This window comes from Xenopus laevis, chromosome 6L (genome assembly GCF_017654675.1).
Source record: "Xenopus laevis strain J_2021 chromosome 6L, Xenopus_laevis_v10.1, whole genome shotgun sequence".
In the NCBI taxonomy this organism is placed as follows: domain Eukaryota; kingdom Metazoa; phylum Chordata; class Amphibia; order Anura; family Pipidae; genus Xenopus; species Xenopus laevis.
Window position 1 is genome coordinate 121195522 of NC_054381.1, and position 19771 is coordinate 121215292.

Sequence of the window (19771 nt, forward strand, 5' to 3'; positions counted from 1 at the left end):
GAAAATGAAAATCAAATTTGACTCTTTTTTTACCAGTTAAATCCATCTTGTAGAAACCAATTAAACGGGTGGCAGTTCTTGTTCTGGCAAGGTCTGAGGCAGCCATCATGGAGAATAATTACCTGTCACCCACAAAAATGAATGCCCTATTTCTGAAAATTGAGATGTTCTCCTGAAAGTTGTATGGGGGATATATAACATACCATCTGTTGACAATATCAAGATGTTTTGCTTTGCTGTGAACAAAACGATGTAATTTAGGATAGTCGAAGCGGCATTGTGAAATCATAGTATAAAGGCATCTCCTTTTTTTTTTTTCTGCAGAGGTTGTAGCGAAGGTGAGGGTCTTAATGACAGATCATTTTAAAAAATCGCTTCAGAAAGATGATATTTTTTTACGTAGGTCATAGCAATGTTTACGAGGCAGGGATTTAATTTAGGCACAACACCAAGTGGCTGTTCTGGTTGCTCATATTTAGTGCTTCACGTCAATGCTAGAGGGCTCCTGTTGAGCTGGTTGCAGTTGCTGTCATAATTCTAGCTGGTTGTCTTTCAGATCGTACCACTATATTACATATAAACCAAGGTACAAAATATGTCACTCATGGCCAGAGTCAATTCTGCATTAAAGTATGCCGGCGTAAATAACATTAGAAACAACTTTCAAAATCAATCAGTTCTAATGTGGGTTTCAACTGGCAGAGGCCTTGCATTTATTTTATCTAAGTTGTTCCCTTGCCAGTGGGTGGCAGGAATAGGATTACTAAAAGTGCTGCAACTGACATGTTTTCTACTTATACTAGAAATATGCCAGAAATATTTCTAAACGGATGATTAAGTCATTCTGCTACCTGCTATTTTAAAGCAAATGGACTACTCCATTGCTATTTAATGTCAGAAATATTTGATTTAGTCTTATATTAAAATACTTTCTTGCATACCTTTACCTGGCATTTTATTAGCATATCCATGGTCTCAGTTTATTGTAATGTTTTTATGATCAGAGAAGAAAGCTTGCTGCATTATTGGTTTTTTTTTTTGTTTTTTTTAAATCTACAAGACCAATTTCGTATGTGGAAATAATAAAAAAAAACAGTTGAAGGAGCTCAGTAAGTCTTTTGAAGCACTGGTTGGATTTCAGGTCTTGCCATGTTTGTTCAGTGGAGGGTCAAAGTGCCTGAAATCATCCCTTGCCATCTCCCATGTCAAACATCTGAAAGAACCAGCACAGCTTTAGTGCACATTTCAGGCAAGTACGGGTCATGGAACGTCCATGCAATTTATATGTAACCCTATGGAAGGTGATTTTACAAGCGTTGGCACCACCAAAATAGTGCAATGGACCCAAAATAAGCCCTGTGCATTCATACATTTCAGTCTAAGACAGTCAAGCAACATTGCTGTTCCAGAATTTAGTCAGTCAGTGAACATATGTGGCTCCATTTTTTATTTTCCCTTTTGTAAATTGTAGCTAATAAAACTATATTTAGCATACCTTTGCTTTTTCCCCATCTGGCTTCCATGAAGGTTTTGTTGATCTGGTTTGGTCTTTGGCCATCACATTGTGATAAACACTTTGTTTATGGCAGACTCCAATACTGCTTATGGCAGGTACAGTACATGCAAGGACATTAGCTTTGGCCTCCATGGTGCTCCCTATAACATGTCTCCCAACTGTCTTGTTTTCAGGACAGTCCCGATTTTGACAGCTCAGCCCGCAGTCCAGAGTTTAGATACATTTGTATTTAAGATAAGCAAAGATACAATTGTAACAATTTAAGTTAAACAGGTCTCTTGAGAGAACTAAGATTAGCACTTCACCTTCATTAGCAAAACTGTTATAACACATAAAACATGGCCCTGAAACTCCCAGAAATGTGTTCAGACTTTCATAACCTGCCAAATTTAGTAAAATGGACATGATAATTAGGGTGTGGCCATAAAATGGCCGTGGTCAAAAAATGTTCACTGCGCTACATGGGGCAGATTTTTTTGTCCCTCTTTCCATTTTTCATATGTTGGGAGGTATGCTATATTGCTTTGCTCTGGGGTAGAAGTTAACTTATTTTAGTCATGGGGGAGGGGGGTGCTTGTTTGTTAGACACCCCGCAGTGATTATGACTTTTGTTCTACTTTTAGAGGCAGATTTATGAAAAATTGAGTTAGTGTTTCTTCTTGATTTGAGAAAAAAATGGCAAAAAAACAGGGCTGTGAGAATACACAGGAGTATTTTCTGAAACCTTAAATCCTTATGATTTATTAAAGGATGTAGCTTTGATATCATTAAACACCTTTCACACAACCTGTTGAAAGGTTAATTGTAAGGCTGCAGCATCTGCTTAATTACTTCTCCTACCCTAACCCACTCAGCCCCCCCCCGTGGCAATTTACTTTGGCTGTCACTGGTGCTAACATAGTTACTATTGTTTCCATAGTTACCCTTGCTACCATAGTTACTATTGTTTCCATCAGTATCATAGTTTCTATTGTTTCCATAGTTACCATTGATACCATAGTTTTCATAGTTACCATTGATACCATAGTTACTATTGTTTCCATAGTTACCCTTGCTACCATAGTTACTATTGTTTCCATAGTTACTATTGATACTATATTTACTATTGTTTCCATAGTTACCCTTGCTACCATAGTTACTATTGTTTCCATTGCTACCATAGTTACTATTATTTCCAAAGTTACCATTGCTACCATAGTTACTATTGTTTCTATCGCTACCATCGTTACTATAGTTTCCATAGTTACCATTGATACCATAGTTACTATCGTTTTCATGGTTACCATGGATACCATAGTTACTATTGTTTTCATAGTTACCATTGCTACCATAGTTATTATTGCTTCCATAGTTACCAGTGCTACCACAGTTACTATTCTTTCCATAGTCACCAGTGCTTTCATAGTTACTATTCTTTTCATAGTTACAATTGCTACCATAGTTACTATTGTTTCTATTGTCATGAGTGCTTCCATAGTTAGTATTATTTCCATAGTTATCATTGCTACCATAGTTACTGTTGTTTGCAATGTTACCATTGTTACCATAGTTGTTATTGTTTCCATAGTTGCCAGTGCTATCAATTACTATTGCTACCATAGTTACTATTGTTTCCGTTGCTAACACAGTTTCTATTGTTACCATTGCTATCATAGTTCCTATTATTTCCACAGTTACCATTGATATAAAAGTTACTGCTACTACAATTAAATCCATTGCTAACATAGTTACTAAACCTTAATTAAAGCCATGTGCTATAGAAACAACAGAGGATAGCACTGCGAAGGGTGTAGAAACCTTATATAGCTTTCAGCTGGAAAAATGTTGCAAATAAAATGATCATCGGTGTATGCTACAAAACACCTCATAGAAGTGACGAGTACTGATGAATTATGATTGGGGAAATCTGACCCATTTTGCTTCGACAAAAATTCGCAAAACAATAAAAAAAATTGCCATGTGCAAAAAATCCGAAATTTTTTAAAGCAGTGCAACATTTTTTAACTATATATATATTTTTTTTACTACTATCATCCCTACTGATGATACTAAATTGTGCAGAACTATAGGTTCCATGCAGGATGCTGCCAAGTTATACACTAAATGGCAGTGTCTTGGGGGTTTCCTTAATTGAGAAGGATCTAGGGTTTTTTTTTTTGTAGATAACAAGTTGTCTAATTCCAAGCAGTGTCATTCTGTGGGATGAGAACATAATTATGCCTCTTTATAGGTCCCTGGTAAGGCCTCATCTGGAGTATGCAGTGCAGTTTTGGACTCCAGTCCTTAAGAGGGATATAAATGAGCTGGAGAGACTGCAGAGACGTGAAACTAAATTGGTTAGAGGGATGGAAGACTTAAATTATGAGGGTAGACTGTCAAGGTTGGGGTTGTTCTCTCTTGAAAAAAGGCGCTTGTGAGGGGACGTGGTTACACTTTACAAGTAGAGGACATTATAGACAAATAGCAGGGGACCTTTTTTCCAATAAAGCCGATCACTGCACCAGAGGACACCCCTGTAGACTTTCAGTTTAAGCAGCGTAGGGGGTTCTTCACAGTGAGGACAGTGAGGTTGTGGAATGCACTGCCGGGTGATGTTGTGATGGCTGATTCAGTTAATGCCTTTAAGAGTGGCTTGGATGATTTGTTGGACATGCATAATATCATATCACAATTAGTATATATATATATATATATATATATATATATATATATATATATATATATATATATATATATATATATATATATATATATATATATATAACACAATTTACCACAGCACTCCAACATATAGCCCCCTGGGAAAACCTGTTCTGCACAACTGAACTGTAACTCTAATAAAAAAATACACTTTTAGTTACAAAGTACAAAGTTTGCATAAGCTGATGCGCCTGTCAAGGCAGTGTCCATGCGTCAGTCCTATCTAAGTGAAAAAAGTATTATCTTTGGGGGGAGAAAGACCATACCTACTTTTCTCTTTATTTAGCATGATCTCTTCCAAAGACACCATTCAGCGGGGGTTGGGAGAGCAGGCATTTAAAGGAGTGCGCCACCTCCCTATAATATATAAAAAACAGAATGAAATGCAGCTCATCCCTTACCTTATTGGGTGCACGTGGTCAGGCTTGATATTCAAATTACACAATTTACCACAGAGGATTGTGATGCATAGGTCTAGCATCAGGGCAGCTCTAGATCCGGAAAAGGCTGATAAAAATAAAAAGCAAGATATCTCCCAACAATTAGTGGCCAAACATTGGGCTGAGGCCAAACACATCCCGGCGACATTTAAATGCATGCCTATTGAACAGGTTTCCATTAGGTGGTGATTACGAGAATATTCTCTTGAGAAGGGAAACCTATTGGATCCACGAGCTAGATTGTGTGGCACCAAAAGGATTGAATGGCCAGCTAGCTTTATGTTGTTTCTTGACCTGAAAAATGTATCTCCCTTTAAGGAAATGAGCAGTAAATTACAAATTAAAACATTTTATCATTGGTTAGAATTTGAACACAAAATTAAAAGCAATGTGAAATTATTTTTCTTTTATTTTTAGGTAATGTTACATTGTATCTGCTGTTTCTGGAAGTTTAAGTAAGCAATGTATCTTTATTATCTTATCTTTTTGATCACATGAAGATGGATTTTTTATCTATTTTAGCAACATTGATTGGGAATGTTTTAGAGCATTTTAATATGCACAATTCATAGCACCTTATTGGAATTTGCAAATAGCACAGAGATTCTTAGAGGGTTAACCCTCAGATGTTTCACTTTTAAAATCATTCCTAAATGGATTATGTTAATGAGATGATGTCACTGTTGACATTTTTTTGTGTGATGTAAATGAGGGTATAAAACCCTGCACTTTCACTAGCACTTTATCCTTGATAAAGACCCCAATGGGGGTCGAAACGTTGCATGCACCAGTGATGTTGCAATAATAAAAGTTTTTTTGCACCTTTTGAAGAAACTGGAGTGCGGGTTCATTTCACATTATTGAATAAATAAACCATTTAACCGAGCACCCAAACCTTGGAAGCAGGGCACAGTGCGGACACCACCTGCATTATCATATATATATATATATATATATATATATATATATATATATATATATATATATATATATATATATATATATATATATATATATATATATATATATATATATATATATATATATATATATATATATATATATATATATATATATATATATATGCTCCACCCAATAAACCTATTATTTTACCTTATGACTTACACAATTAAAGCTTAGCATATAAATTAAGTCCCATGAGTGCTCCGTGTTCTTTATGCTGATATTACTTTTTGTAGCAGCATCTGGGCTTTTTTTGCCTTTTCTATGGGTGAGTGAGCTGCTCTTCAGACTCTGTATATACAGTGTAGTGTGTATATATATATATATATATATATATATATATATATATATATATATATATATATATATATATATATATATATATATATATATATATATGTATGTGAAGAAAACAGAGGATAGCAGGCATAAGGTCTATTATATACATAAAAGACAATTCCTTTTAGGAACAGTAACACCCAAGACTGAAAGTGTATCAAAGTAATTCAAATATAATGTTCTGTTGCTCTGCACTGATAAAACTGGTGTGTTTGTTTCAGAAATAATACTATCGTTTATATAAAACAGCTCCTGTGTAGCCATGGGGTTACATAACAAATAGTAGATAAAACACCATTGTATTGGACAGGGCTTATCTGTTCTCGTCTATATAACCTGCAACTTTTTTCTAGCTTGAATTGCTGCCCCATTGCTATTCAGAAGCTTATTTATGTAAACTATAGTAGTCTTTCTGAAGCAAACACACAGCTTTCACCAGTGCATGCTAACAGTATATTATATGTTAATTAATTTAAATAGCTTTAATTTTCGGTGTTCTTGTTTTTTAAGCAATGTAGAAATATAGCAACACAGGAAAACTTATAGTAGCAAACAAGGGATATATAACATTTTTAGACGCTTCATAAATTAATAGGCACCTTTTTTCACTTGCTAAATTCTCTATTGCAATACTGTATTGTTGTTGAGGCTAGAACAAAACTGTGATATATAATTTCTTTTCGAAATGAGGACATCCCAAAACCAGCACTGCTTACAAGGGATGGGGACTTGATATCTTCAGTGACTGCCTAGAGTTCTGTCACCTTAGATCTCTGCCAATGACGTTTCTGGCCACCTCCCAAGCTAAGTATAGTGCTATAACCCTTTTCTATGGCTGATATGACATTTGTGTTTGCCCATAGATAGTAAAATATGAGAGCATAGTTCACTATTTGCAAAAAGATCATTTCCCTGTGTATAGACACCTATGCATTTAAGTAGCAGCTGCAACTTTTTCTTTGCCTAGCTCAAGCTTTCAAGCTTTTTTCATCATTTCATCATCTCATCCTTAGTTGCTATCAATTACTGACCTAGGTTCAAGCTTTTCATGCATAAGTACATGCAAAGGTCCCTAGTCAGTGCAGTTAGTGTGAGAGCAGGCTTGCTGTTAGCATCTCTAGAAGCATTAGGGTTGTTCAGTGAGAAGCTGAGCCCTAACTAAGAGATTAGTGTATTATAGTGGATTAACTGGGGTCACTTACAAACGCAGCACAACTTGAAACATTGTCTGTAATATCCAGACAAGACATTCATTGCTGGTATAAAAAGGTTATCTAAAGGTTATCTAAAAAGTTTTTTATTGTTCCATGTATTTATCAACACAGTCATAACTTTGTGTGTAGTAAGGTCCCTTAACTTAATGGAGAACTAAACCCCCCATTGTGATAAAGTCCCCACTGGCCCTCCCTGCCTCCCCCTTGTACAATCTTCCCCCTGAATTCTGACCCCTCTAGAAATAGCGGCAGCACATGCAGAGCGAGCGCAGCGGACCTCACAGGCGACATCTTCTTCTCTTCGCTTATATTTGTGGAATGATCAGCGTATTGGCGCATACACAGTTGGAGCAATCTTAGAGATCGTGACAACTGCGCATGCACTGAAAGATACGGAAATTTTCGAAGGGTTGTAGGAAGACACAAAGATTACCGAAGAGAAGAAGATGGCGCCCATGAGCTCCGCTGCCCTCATTCTTTATGTGTGGTTGCTATTTCTAGAGGGGTCAGAATTTAGGGGGGAGGCAGGAAGGGGGGCCAGTGGGGACTTATCACAATGGGGGGTTTAGTTCTCCTTTAACATCAGCTGTAGCTGATGATATTGCTCGTTTGTGGGCTCCTGTATAGGCTGCATGATTGAAGGATGCAACTACCCTTGGCCCGTAATGCATTATAAACTTACTTCTAATCAGTGTTGGACTGGGCCAGTGGGACACTGGGCAAAAACCCAGTGGGCCTTGGCCTTCATGGGCCCCTCCAACCCAGACCTGCTACCCCACCAAGACTGCCCCCTCTCCACTCCACTGGTGGAACCTCAAGTGCATGGGGGGGGCAGGCTGGGAGTGGTGCGAGGTTGGGCTGGGAATGAGGGCCCTTCAAATCATATGAAGGGCCCTGAGAGTCACACTCTCGGTGGTCCCTGGATGCACCAATGCAACCTTGCTTTTGACACTTGATGAAAAATGGTTTGCTCAAGACATGGACCATGAAGTACATATAGCAGTGCAGCCTCAACTACTTGGGATTAGAATCGTCATTTACAATCTTATATCTGGTTAAAACCAAGATATAAATTTACTGAAGAGAAAAACTTGAAGAAAGATTGGTTAATATTTACCTGTTAAAACATAACCCATTTAGTCCAAAAGTCCAGTTCACTTTTATGTTTTCACTTTTGTCAGTGAATCTATGGTAAAGGTACGTAGGGAGAACGACTGACACAGCTGAAGATAAATAGCATTAACTATGCAGTGTGTATATCCCCAGAATATATTGTAAGTCTCCTTCTTCAAGTAAAATGCTGCAGTTCTTGTTATCCTCAATGCTATAACCAGCAATAGGGGGCATTCTAATTATTAAAAAATAGGTTTATGATGTGCAACAACGGTTTCTTTAATAATTTAATGAAAAAATTAGAAATTTGCAAAACATTTAAAAAGAACATTATAATAACACTGACCACAACATTCACAAAGGTAATTTGCAGCAAGATAAACAAGAAATGAAATTAATAAACCAGAATTTCAAGTGCAAGTCTGTTAATTGCTCAATAAAATACGTGCAAAATAGCTCAGAGCCGTCTAGACTTGAAAGAAAAATTTGAGTTGTTTTATTTGTGGAGGCAGAATAGGTTTAGGTTGTACCTAACAGATATCACCAGGTCTTCTTTAATCAACACTAAAATAAACCACAATTTATTTTGCAAAGTGTAACTGCCAGCTTTATGTTGCAAACTGTCGAAGGCTCCATATTGTTGTTTTATCAAGCAGTGAGGATGTGTTTTCATACCGAGAGATGGATTCATCTTGGTATCAGAAATGACACACTTAATAAATGTAAACGGATAAAACGATAAGAAGCTTTGCATAATAGTAATGTCATAGTATCTGCAAGGTGTTTTATCCACTCTCAAAGTGTTTGGTTTAATGTAATCTGCAGAATCCTCAAATTATATGTTCCAGCTCTGAAGTGATTTATATTCTGATCTAAAATAAGGCTCCTTTATAGAGGGTCAGCAATATCCGAAGGCAATGTGTGACAAAGCTAACAGCAGGATTTTATGCCTATTTGTTACTGACGAATATCAAGTTTCAAGTCTTTTGTCAATTATCCTCTTCCCTCGATTTTTCCTTCTGTTGTTTTTATATTAAGAAGAGCACATACACAGTAGCTAGCTGTAACCGATACTTTTTGCAACCATTGAATGAAAACTTTTATAAAATAAATAAATCAAATGCTTGGAAGGTGGCAAGGCAATACGATTTAATTCACAGTGGCAAAGTGTTTAGTGGTGACCAACTGAAATATATTTGATAGTGAGAAAACATGAAATCATTAATAAGACTTAACACTGATATTGTGACCTAGGCTCAAGGGTATAATCGCCTCGGGCGCTGGGGAATTTCACACTTTTGTTTAACTTATGGATCCAGTTTCACTCTCTGCCATGTGCCCTTCCTGACTGAGATATTTTAAATGCTGAATAGTCATTTCTAAAAATATATAAAAGCATACCTAGGTTTAGTATAGAACAACCGTGTGTCTCCTTTCTTTCTGGAGCACATATTCCCTGGCATTTGTGTTTAGACACATAACAGATAATTTACAACTGGGAAGGAAGCATACAATGGGTAAAAAATGGGTTCAAATCTGTGATTATTCAGGTGAGTGGAGGGTCAGTTTGCCCTGATTCCTCTGCCAAACCTCTGCTGGCTGCTTATTTTTGTACTCATGCTTGCCCTGTCCCTTCCATGACATCACATTTGTAAAAGTATATATGTAATAACTACTTACTAGGTTGTATTAATTTTAGGTTATGAGGATGGCTCATTTGCTGTGATTCACACTTTTACTCCCCAAATTTAAATAATGAAATGTGGAATGTGGAACTTTTCCTTTGGCTATTACCTCCTAAAACTCCCAATTGAGGTTACTGATTTTGCTTCATTCATTTTGCATAATTTTTTCTTTCCCTTTTTAGCAACTAACTTATTCCTACCCAACGTTCCACAAGGTAGCTCACAAAGCGTGGCAAGATGATATAATTCATACATTGGTGTAAATCTCTATATTAAAATAAATCGATCATTTTTAATACAAGTTCCCTTGGTGTGGTTGAATAATTACATTTTCAAGAGGGCTTTTCCATTTATATTTTGATTTTGGTAGGTTGTGTATAATCTATTTTAAGCACAGATACATGATTTAAAGAATCACCTCTGCAGATGCCTAAATTATGGATTGTAACTGATGTGAAGGCAATCATTTAGCGCTTGAGCAGCTAAAGGCAGTTTATCCTTTGTTAGTGTTTATACCTCATTGTTTGCCAAAGATAGAAACTTACAATTTGCTATTGTTCTGTATTTGACACTTGTGCACTGGTAAATTTTCCAAAACTGTTTAACAGTTCCTCTCTTTCTGCATCATATGAAATCCTGGCAGGGAAGGAGGGACTAAACACTAATGTTACAAATTGTAACAATGTCTCCACAGCTTACAGACAGCATGCAGGAACTACATAACCCACAATGCATTCCACTGTGATGTTCCGTTCCTTATTGAAATCACGTGTGCAGGGAATTATGGGGTTTGGAGGATGCAGGCTGAGGACAGCTGACTGTTGATACAAAATAACAGTAGTCAGCCAGCTCAGCAAAGTAGTCAGACAGATGAGCAAGACAGCAGGGGGCTAAGTTTAGTGAACTGTTCCAAACCATTAAAAATCATGAAAAGTCTGCATAATTTTTAACTGATTTATAGTGCATATTTGCTTTAAATTATGTTTACTTTTCGAAAAAGCTTAAGTTATGTTTGTGTGGAGTTCCCCTTTAATGATTCACTAGTTTGAATTTTCGCATAGAACCTCTAGTAAAGCCTGAAGCAAGCTGGCCATTGGCATATAATTCCAGGTACTTAAATACAGTATCCTGAATAGAAGATTGAGAGATTGGGTTTCGGGCACAGCAGCTTTGACATTTGATTGGGTTGAGTGGCTATGTGGGCAACAGATTCAACCCATTTGTGGTATTCTGGGCAGCAGACTTGGCTGCAGATATGGTTGCCATACAGTTTCATGAAGTTTAACTGCAAAGCTTTTCCTAAATCTGCCTGAGATTGTGACTATATCTTGGCCATACTAACCTGAGTCATAGCCGGCAATACTCTGAGTACTTTAAGATCTTAGCAGTATATACTCTTAAGAATAAATACATTTTAATAAACAGATTGTGACACCAGTACTATAATCTGTGAACGCCAGACTGAAACGTGACAAACCCAAGAGAAAAATATTTTTCATTGTTTTATTAGATATAAACAGTAGAAAATATAATAGGAATCCATGAAGAATATGGATATATTTGCCAAACCTTTAAAAAATAAACACACATTCATACAAGACATGATATATGCTACACATTATTTATAGGCACATTAGTTCAGCAGTATTCCACTTGGACATATCAAACTATAAAGGCAGCTACACATGGTGTGTTTTTTCTTTGGGGGAAATAGTTGTCAGTGACATCATCTCCGTATTGTCAGTAGTGTTTAGGAATAATAGAAAGTGACCAAAAGCACATTATGATCACTGCAATTTCCACAAAAATATTTTTTTTAATCAAAAAACACTTCCTTAATTATTTAAATTAAACAAAGCAACATATAACATCCTTTTTATAATGTATTTGACTTTAACAGTTGACTATGAATCAATATGTATTACCTTTAGAGAACTATCCACAAAGTAACATAATATTTTGGTTGTTGTTTGGATGTTATCTCATCACAAGCCCATGTTCCATATTATTTAATCATTCAGAATGTCCTGGATTTACTAGGCCATTAATTTACATGAGCACAATGCTTGGGGGGGATTAAAACTATAATTATATTTTTTTAAGATTTGGAGAAATGTTATATTATAAATCTGCTAAAATAAATTACGTTTTATAGATGTGTTATCGTTTTTTAAAGAAAAAAGTAAATTTTTTCTCACCGACGTGAATCAAAGCCCTAATTGATAAATGTAGTGCCCTTTCAGTTGAGCATGTCTGTGTATTTAAGGGGGATAGAACTGGAACCAATAGGTAGTCAACTGTCAATCACAGCACAGAATGTTCTCTTGTCAAATGTCAACTGCCAGCTCCAGTAAGTTTCTGTCTGCAATTGCATTGTAATACGTATCTTTAGCTTTGTGAATATTATACATAATTTGAATAATGAAATATACATAATGCTGAATACTGGGAGAATACAATTGAAAATAATAGTGCTCATTCAACAGCATAACTAGAATCAAGCCACTTATTACTTCATTGCACATTTAGGATCTTTGTGGTAATTCGTTTGAATTTTCGTTAATGTACATTAATGTGCGTCTAAGTACAAATTCAATATTTTTATAATTGACTGCTGATCCTCATGATATACTTAAAGAAAGGAAATGAAGTGATATGAAACATAGAATTAAACGTTCGCTGTATTGATTCTCATTCACTCCAGACTACATAGAGTGAAGTACGTGCAGGTAGTAGCATGGGAGCGTGGCAAGGATGACGTGGGAAGTGATCATTTTTAGCAGTGTTGCAAAGATTCATATCATCTGCTGCATTTACGGTTTGAGTCAGCTGTGGTTCCTATAAAAGAAATAATGAAATAAAGGCTTATTATTCTTTTTGCATACGCATGCCTGATGCAAGAGGCTGAGCCTGAAGTTACTGAGCTGCATGGAAATATTATATAAAATAATTTAGATAGTTGGGACACCGGTCAAGTTTCTGAGCAGATAATCATAGCAGAACGTTCAGTGAATGTAACTAACTATTTAGTCTCACACGTTGTAATTGTACCTCCAGCTGGGCCCACACCAATGACTGCTCTATCAGGCTAGCCTCATGATTAAGGGCAGTGGCACATAGGGATCATTTCTTGATATGGTGTCAAATCATCTTAAATTACTTCCCAGTTTCCAAGTGATAATCACCTAGAAACCACTTGCACTATCCCATGATTGTCATTGGCAATAGGGGGGGGGCAGAATTTAGGGCAATCTGGCTCCTGCTGAGCAATTTATTATAGCCCCATGTGCCCTTGTTCTAAGAAAAGAGACATTGAAAATGCCACCTTTTAGATGTTTTGAATGATCTATTAAAGCATTTGTCATATATCTAGAAAAACAAACAAGTTGGCATGTCTATTATAGCTCCTGCTATGATATGACATAAAATCTAAACTTACAAAATGAATTAACAGGGGATTAACATTATTAAATTATTAGAGCTATACTATTCCGATTTTATTCTCATACATGTACTTTGTTTTGTTAGTTACATGGACCATAAAGCTGTAATCACATGCTAATGCTAATGCTAATGCTAATTTCATCTTGGAAATTTGTTTTTAAAATTACTGACCATCTGTTATTGGGGTTTACAGAGGCTTAAACCTGCTTAAAAAATGTTTGGCAGAATTATAGCCTGACTGACTACTTAGTAGGTACCAGTAATTAGGCTCCGACTAAGCAACATGCCCCTAGAAATTTATGGATGACAGGTTTCCATATAACAGATCTCATACCTATACTCTATTTCTAGACTATATATTAACTTAGTACAACTAACTTGGCTCACTTGCTCATATCAACCAGATGGCTTTCACAGAACTAAGTATAAAGTGTTTCTATAGGTTTTTGTATTGGGGCAAGTTGGCTTTAAGTCACCCCTTATGCCCAGCACTTTGCAGCATATGTTTCAAAAACATTTTAAATCAAAATGTCATAACCCCCTTAGAATTTCAGTGCTACGTTTGAATGACAGACAAACTCAGAAGAGATCAAACAGCAAATCCTTACTTGTTAGCAGATATATTTATGTGGATTGAAGAAGACGGGACTTGTTCAGAGTAGAAGTTTTTCAGCCACCAACATTTCTCAGTCAGCTCAGGCAAACCTATACAGTAAAAACAACCAACGTAACATATATGTTCTTGCCTTATAAACTGTTTTATCATCCTGAGGACTGTATCTTGGATGCTTTTAAGCTACAGGAGTTTAGCAGCACATACTGAAAATATCCAGTGAGCAAACAACAGTCAGGTGCAACTTTACTTATTTTTAAACGTCACTTTTCTTTCTACTTTGTTGGCTCTTTATTTAAAAAATAAAAAAAACTGTACATATATGATCAAACTTTAATGCTGCCAGCTGTAATTTGTATGGAAAGTTGAAGATTCAGATGCATTCATGCTTCTCTCTGCAGTATAGAAGTATACAGTAAGAGCATTATAAATAATGACTTTCAAGTAAGCCACATAAAGCTTTAGAAAAAAACTAAATCAAAACAAATGTTGATTCCCCCCCCCCCACACACACAAATATGAATTTAAAATACCTTGAGCTGACTTCTCATGATCCATTGGAAGTCCCACATCTGAACCAATGGAAGAGTCACTGGACTCTGAATTCATGCGAACTGTAGAGAATGAATGGAGATGGGCAGTTAAATTAAAGCAAAGTAAAGTTTGGCCAAAGAAAAAGTTTCCCAGGCATACACAATATTTACATTGAACTCTTAAGAAGCTTACCTCTGTAAAACTGATTTCTTGCTAAAAGGCAACCAGCCGATGGAACAGATGCCATAATCCCAGCACAGAAAGCACTCCTACCAAGAGCTATGTAAAATGCAGCGGAAGTGTACCTGCGAGACGAACGGAGAACAGATACAATTATGTTTAATTGGAAAACAGTACAAACCAGAACAGACTGCACTAAAATCTACTGTCTCAGGGACGAATATGGTCATGTCTCAGTCTGTAAGAACATACAGTACCCAAATGGTTTAAGGTTATTTAAGTCATTTACAACATTAACATTAAAATCTTTTGTAAATTATACATTGCAGAAACTCATTCAATTTTTATGCCAGCAGTTTAAATATCCATTTATACATGTGATGCCTCACATTACCTTTTATTCTGTATCCTCTGAAGGGCTTTAAATGTTCTTTATATTCCATGTGATGAGCGCAGGAATGAATAAGTAATCTGCAAGTTTCTTCTTAAACTTTAACGGCTTTGAAAACCCAGACAGAACCACGGAGGCTGAGTGCTCTCTGTCCTCTTCCCAGCGTAGAGGGGAATTTATACACGAAATGCTGGCACTGGCACCCACAGTGAAATCTGAGCTAAATCTTGTGGGAGGGGATTTGGAACTATGTGTTCAGGAGTCAGTTTATTTTGAAATCTATGGTAACCTTATTGAAGGGTACAGGACAAAGACAATTTGTTGAGTTTAATTGATACTTACTGTGCTGAATGTTAATAACGTGGGCTTGGACCATGGGATCAGGTGTCATAAGTATCATTACTAATTCTATTACTTCACAGCATGTGGTCAGCCAACGGTATACAGTTTTATGAATGTAATGGGTCTGTATAGTATAAGGAGCAGGGGCCTCTTCTACTTTGGATTTCATCTGCATTTATCTGCATTGTGATATATACCCTATTCCTATGGAACAGAACTAGTATTGCTTTATGAATTCCTGATAATCTCCAACACTGTAATAAATGAAACCGGGTTATGAACTTTTTTTTCCTTTAGAAATGGTGGATTGGAGTAAGGTGAATTTTCCAATGGACACTAAATTAAATCTGTTCCAGCTTTATGCACAAAGCAAATGTTACCAAAATCAACATTTACAGATTCCTATGAGTATTTTATGGCATACCACTTAGAACTTGGAGATGATTTTCAAGATGGTTTCTAATGCAGGATGTTTTTATTCTATATGACTGGCTCCTGTGAACTCCCCAGTTTCCCCTTCATGCTGCGTTGTGAAAATGGTCCCAAACATTAAAGATTATTTGTACTTGCTGTTGTGAGGGGTGTGTTTCAAGACTCTGCACTTGATGGAGCCATTACTCCTACAGATTGATATACAGTATTGAGGCATTTTCAGCATATAGGGTATGTATCAGTTCAGTATATGAAATTTTACAGTATATTATTATTATACTAACAACTGTGGTTATTTGGTGAAGCGTTTCAGCTCCCCTGCACATGCAACATGGACTTTGTACTTTCCTGGCCATCCTCCCAGTTAACATGGAAACAAAAACACTAATGGGTATTTCCCTCTAGCTCCGAAGCTAGGACAGAAGGACCAATCTTGAACGGCTATAAGACCCTCTCCTTCCCGTAAACAGACAGTCTTTTTCCTTCTGTCCAAGCTTCGGACATGTTATTTTATTTTAAGCACTCATGTGGTCCCTTTAGATCACGATTACCAGGCGCAGTCCTTAGGAGTTCCCTCCTCGCGTTGCCCCAGTCCCTGTGTAGCAACGGCGTTGCTTGGGCAGGGACCCCTGTGGCGGGGTGTTTGCTGCTTTAGCAGTTTCTTACACGGCGCTTCTGTTACAGCGCTGTTCCATGCCTATTGCTGTGAAGATGGATCCAGCAGCCAGTAAAAGAGCCGCTCTCAATGCGAGCGAGTGAGTGCTTGTTTTTTTCTCTAACTACGAAAGGAACTCCCATTATTGCTGGTACTATTATACCTTGCATGCTTTCTTTCAGTATGTCTGCCCCTACAGAAGAGTCTGAGAAGAAGAGGGATAGGCTAGAAGCTGAGAGGCGCTGTAAAGCTTGTCACAATCCTGCTATGAGGGATAAGAGGGTGTGCAAAGAATGCTTTTCTGAGATGGCTAGAGAAATTTCAGGCTCCACTTCTGGAGAAATATTGTCTGACAATACTGCCATTCCCTCTACATCTGCAGCAATGCCTGACCAGCAAACCCTATTGACATGGATCAAGGAGACAGTGTCTCAGATGGTCAAGGACTCTATACATACTATGTCACAACCAACGTACAGAACCAGAGACTCTATTTCAGTTCATGATAGTTCCTCCGAGACTGATATGTTATCGGAAGAGGAAGAAGAATTATCTTCTGCATTTGACCAAACGCATTTGGGCCCATTAATTAAAGCAGTTAAGCTTACGTTGAATATTGAGGAGCTGGAATACTAGCAGCCTCTCTGCTTTTCTCTAAAAAGAAGAAGCCAGCCTTTCCTCTGCACAAAGAGATCAAGGATCTGATTTTTTTAGAATGGAATAAGTTATCCAAGAGGATACCAGTTGAAAGTAAAATTTAAAACTTATATCCTTTCTCTGATGAGATGGTTGAGATCTGGAATACGCCCCCTACAGTTGATGCGCCTGTAGCAAGGCTGTCAAGGAAAACAGCATTACCGATAGATGATTTATCGGCCCTGAAACACCCTATGGATAGGCGCATGGAGTCAGAATTAAAGAAGGCATATATGTCGGCTGGAGCTGCAAGTAAGATAGCTGTAGCTTTTGTTTCTGTGACTAAAGCTTTGTCCCTCTAGGTGGAAAGATTGGAAATGGCTGTTAAAGAGATGTCGCCAAGAGAAAAAATCTTACTGGCTCTGGAAGATTTTAGAATAGCCTCAAATTTTTGTTTTGATGCTGCTTTGGATATTACCCGGCTATCCTCTCGATCTTTGGCATTTGCAGAAACCCGCACAGCTTTGTGGGTCCGGCAGTGGTTTGCGGATACAGCATCGAAAAACGCTTTATGTAAGATGCCTTATGAGGGTAGAAGACTATTCGGTAAAGCTTTGGATGACATAATATCTAAGTCTACAGGAGGGAAAAGCACTTTTTTGCCTCAAACAAGGCGTTTTCGTGAGCCAACGAGAAAACAGTCTGATGCGTGTTCCAGAAAAAAAGATGACCCAAGATTCTATAGACCAGGTAGAGAGTTTAGATCTACAGCCTGGAGATCGGGTCAGAGCAATTTTTTCAGGCCTTCCAGAGCCAAGGCTCCTAGATCACCTAAACAGCAACCCAAAGCCCAATGATGGTCAGCATGCCCTACCTCCAGTGGGGGGAAGACTCCTCACATTTTACGAGGTTTGGGCAAGAGAAGTTCAAGATTTTTGGGTTTTAGCCATGGTGCGGAGAGGATATTGTTTGGAGTTTCAAAAGAAGCCTATTTTGAATCATTTTGTGGCCACAAGCGTGCCAACAGACAAAAAGAAACAGAAAGTTTTACTGCAATATATTCAACAGCTGCTAGAAAAGCAGGCTATAGCTCCAGTTCCAAGTCAGGAGTATGGAGAAGGGTTTTATTCACCTCTTTTTCTAATCACAAATGCGTCGGGAGATTTACGCCCGATTTTGGATTTGCGCATGTTAAACAAATATCTGAAACTGCAGACCTGGGGGTTTCCTTGGAGGAACCTCATTGGATGGAGATCTTTACAGATGCGTCGGGCATAGGCTGGGGAGCCCATCTGCAGGATTTGTGGGCTCAAGGAAGCTGGAGCAAAGATCTCTCAGGGATCCCATCCAATGTGCTGGAGCTCAAGGCGGTGTTTCAAGCTCTTCTAGCATTCCAAGATGTTTTGTTGGGTGCAGCAGTGCTTATCAGGTCAGACAATGCAGCAACTGTTGCTTATATCAGAGGTCAAGGGGGTACCCGGAGTGCTTCTCTCTTCAGAGCAACAAGACCAATAATGGATCGGGCTCAGGAGAACCTATTGGACATAACAGCTGGGTATATACTGGGCCCGCAGAATTTGAGAGCAGACTTCCTCAGTTGACATTGTCTCCCGAAGGAGGAGTGGGCCCTGAATCCATCGGTGTTCACTTGGATAACATTGCGTTGGGGTTGTCCTCAGTTGGATCTGATGGCGACAGTGGACAACAAGCTTTTGGCGTTCTTTTCTCGAATACCTTGTCCAGAAGCCTTGGCGATGGATGCATTTGCCCAGAGTTGGGACAATCTTTTTGTTTATATCTTTCCCCCAGTGCCAGTGATAATGAGAGTGTTGCAGACAATTTGGCATTCCAAGGTAGAGGTGATAGCCATCCTTCCGAATTGCCCCAGGAGGCCATGGTTCCCATTATTGAGGAGGCTATTGATCCGGGAACCTCTGGACCTGTCTCAATTTCCGAGTCTTCTAGTCCAAGGAACATGGGAACATCCAGATCCACACAGATTCAATTTAATGGCCTGGAGGGTGAGAGGAGAATTTTGAGGCAGCAGGGGTGCTCAGAAGTAGTCATAGACACTTTAATCAAAGTTAGGAAACACAGTACTCTTGCCAAGTATCATAAAGTGTGGGAATGTTTTTCATCTTATGCAAGATTACATAAATTTAACCCAGTTTCTCCAGCTGTTCTGGATATTCTGGAATTCCTCCAAGAGGGACTGCAGAGAGACCTAAGTGCCAGCACTCTCAAAGGTCAGGTCTCGGCTTTATCGGCGATTCTTGGTAATAGATGGGCCAAGGACCCTCTAATTCAAAGGTTCTTCCAGGCGATTCGTCGTTTAAGACCTGCAAAAAGACCAGTATGGCCTGCCTGGGATCTACCATTAGTTTTGAGAGCACTCATGGTAGCACCCTTCGAACCGTTGGAACAGGTGGCTTTATGGCTGCTAACATTGAAGGTTGTCTTTTTAGTGGCTATCACATCAGCCAGACGCATTGGGGAACTTCGGGCTCTGTCGGTGGACCCGCCTTATACCATCTTCCATGATAATAAAGTAGTGTTGAGGCCTGTGTTAGAATT

The 19771-nt window shown here is 37.9% G+C and overlaps 1 protein-coding gene across 1 annotated transcript; it reads right to left on the reverse strand.

The window, feature by feature from the left end:
* Window positions 1-11459: 11459 nt before the first annotated feature.
* LOC108719245 (pancreatic progenitor cell differentiation and proliferation factor-like protein) lies at window positions 11460-15290 on the reverse strand. Its single transcript, XM_018267982.2, has 5 exons — window positions 15136-15290; window positions 14754-14866; window positions 14561-14641; window positions 14023-14119; window positions 11460-12808 (listed from the first exon to the last, which is right to left on the reverse strand). The coding sequence occupies exons 2-5, from the start codon at window positions 14806-14808 to the stop codon at window positions 12796-12798; spliced, it is 246 nt and encodes an 81-aa protein (XP_018123471.1). The 5' UTR covers window positions 14809-14866; window positions 15136-15290; the 3' UTR covers window positions 11460-12795.
* Window positions 15291-19771: the final 4481 nt, after the last annotated feature.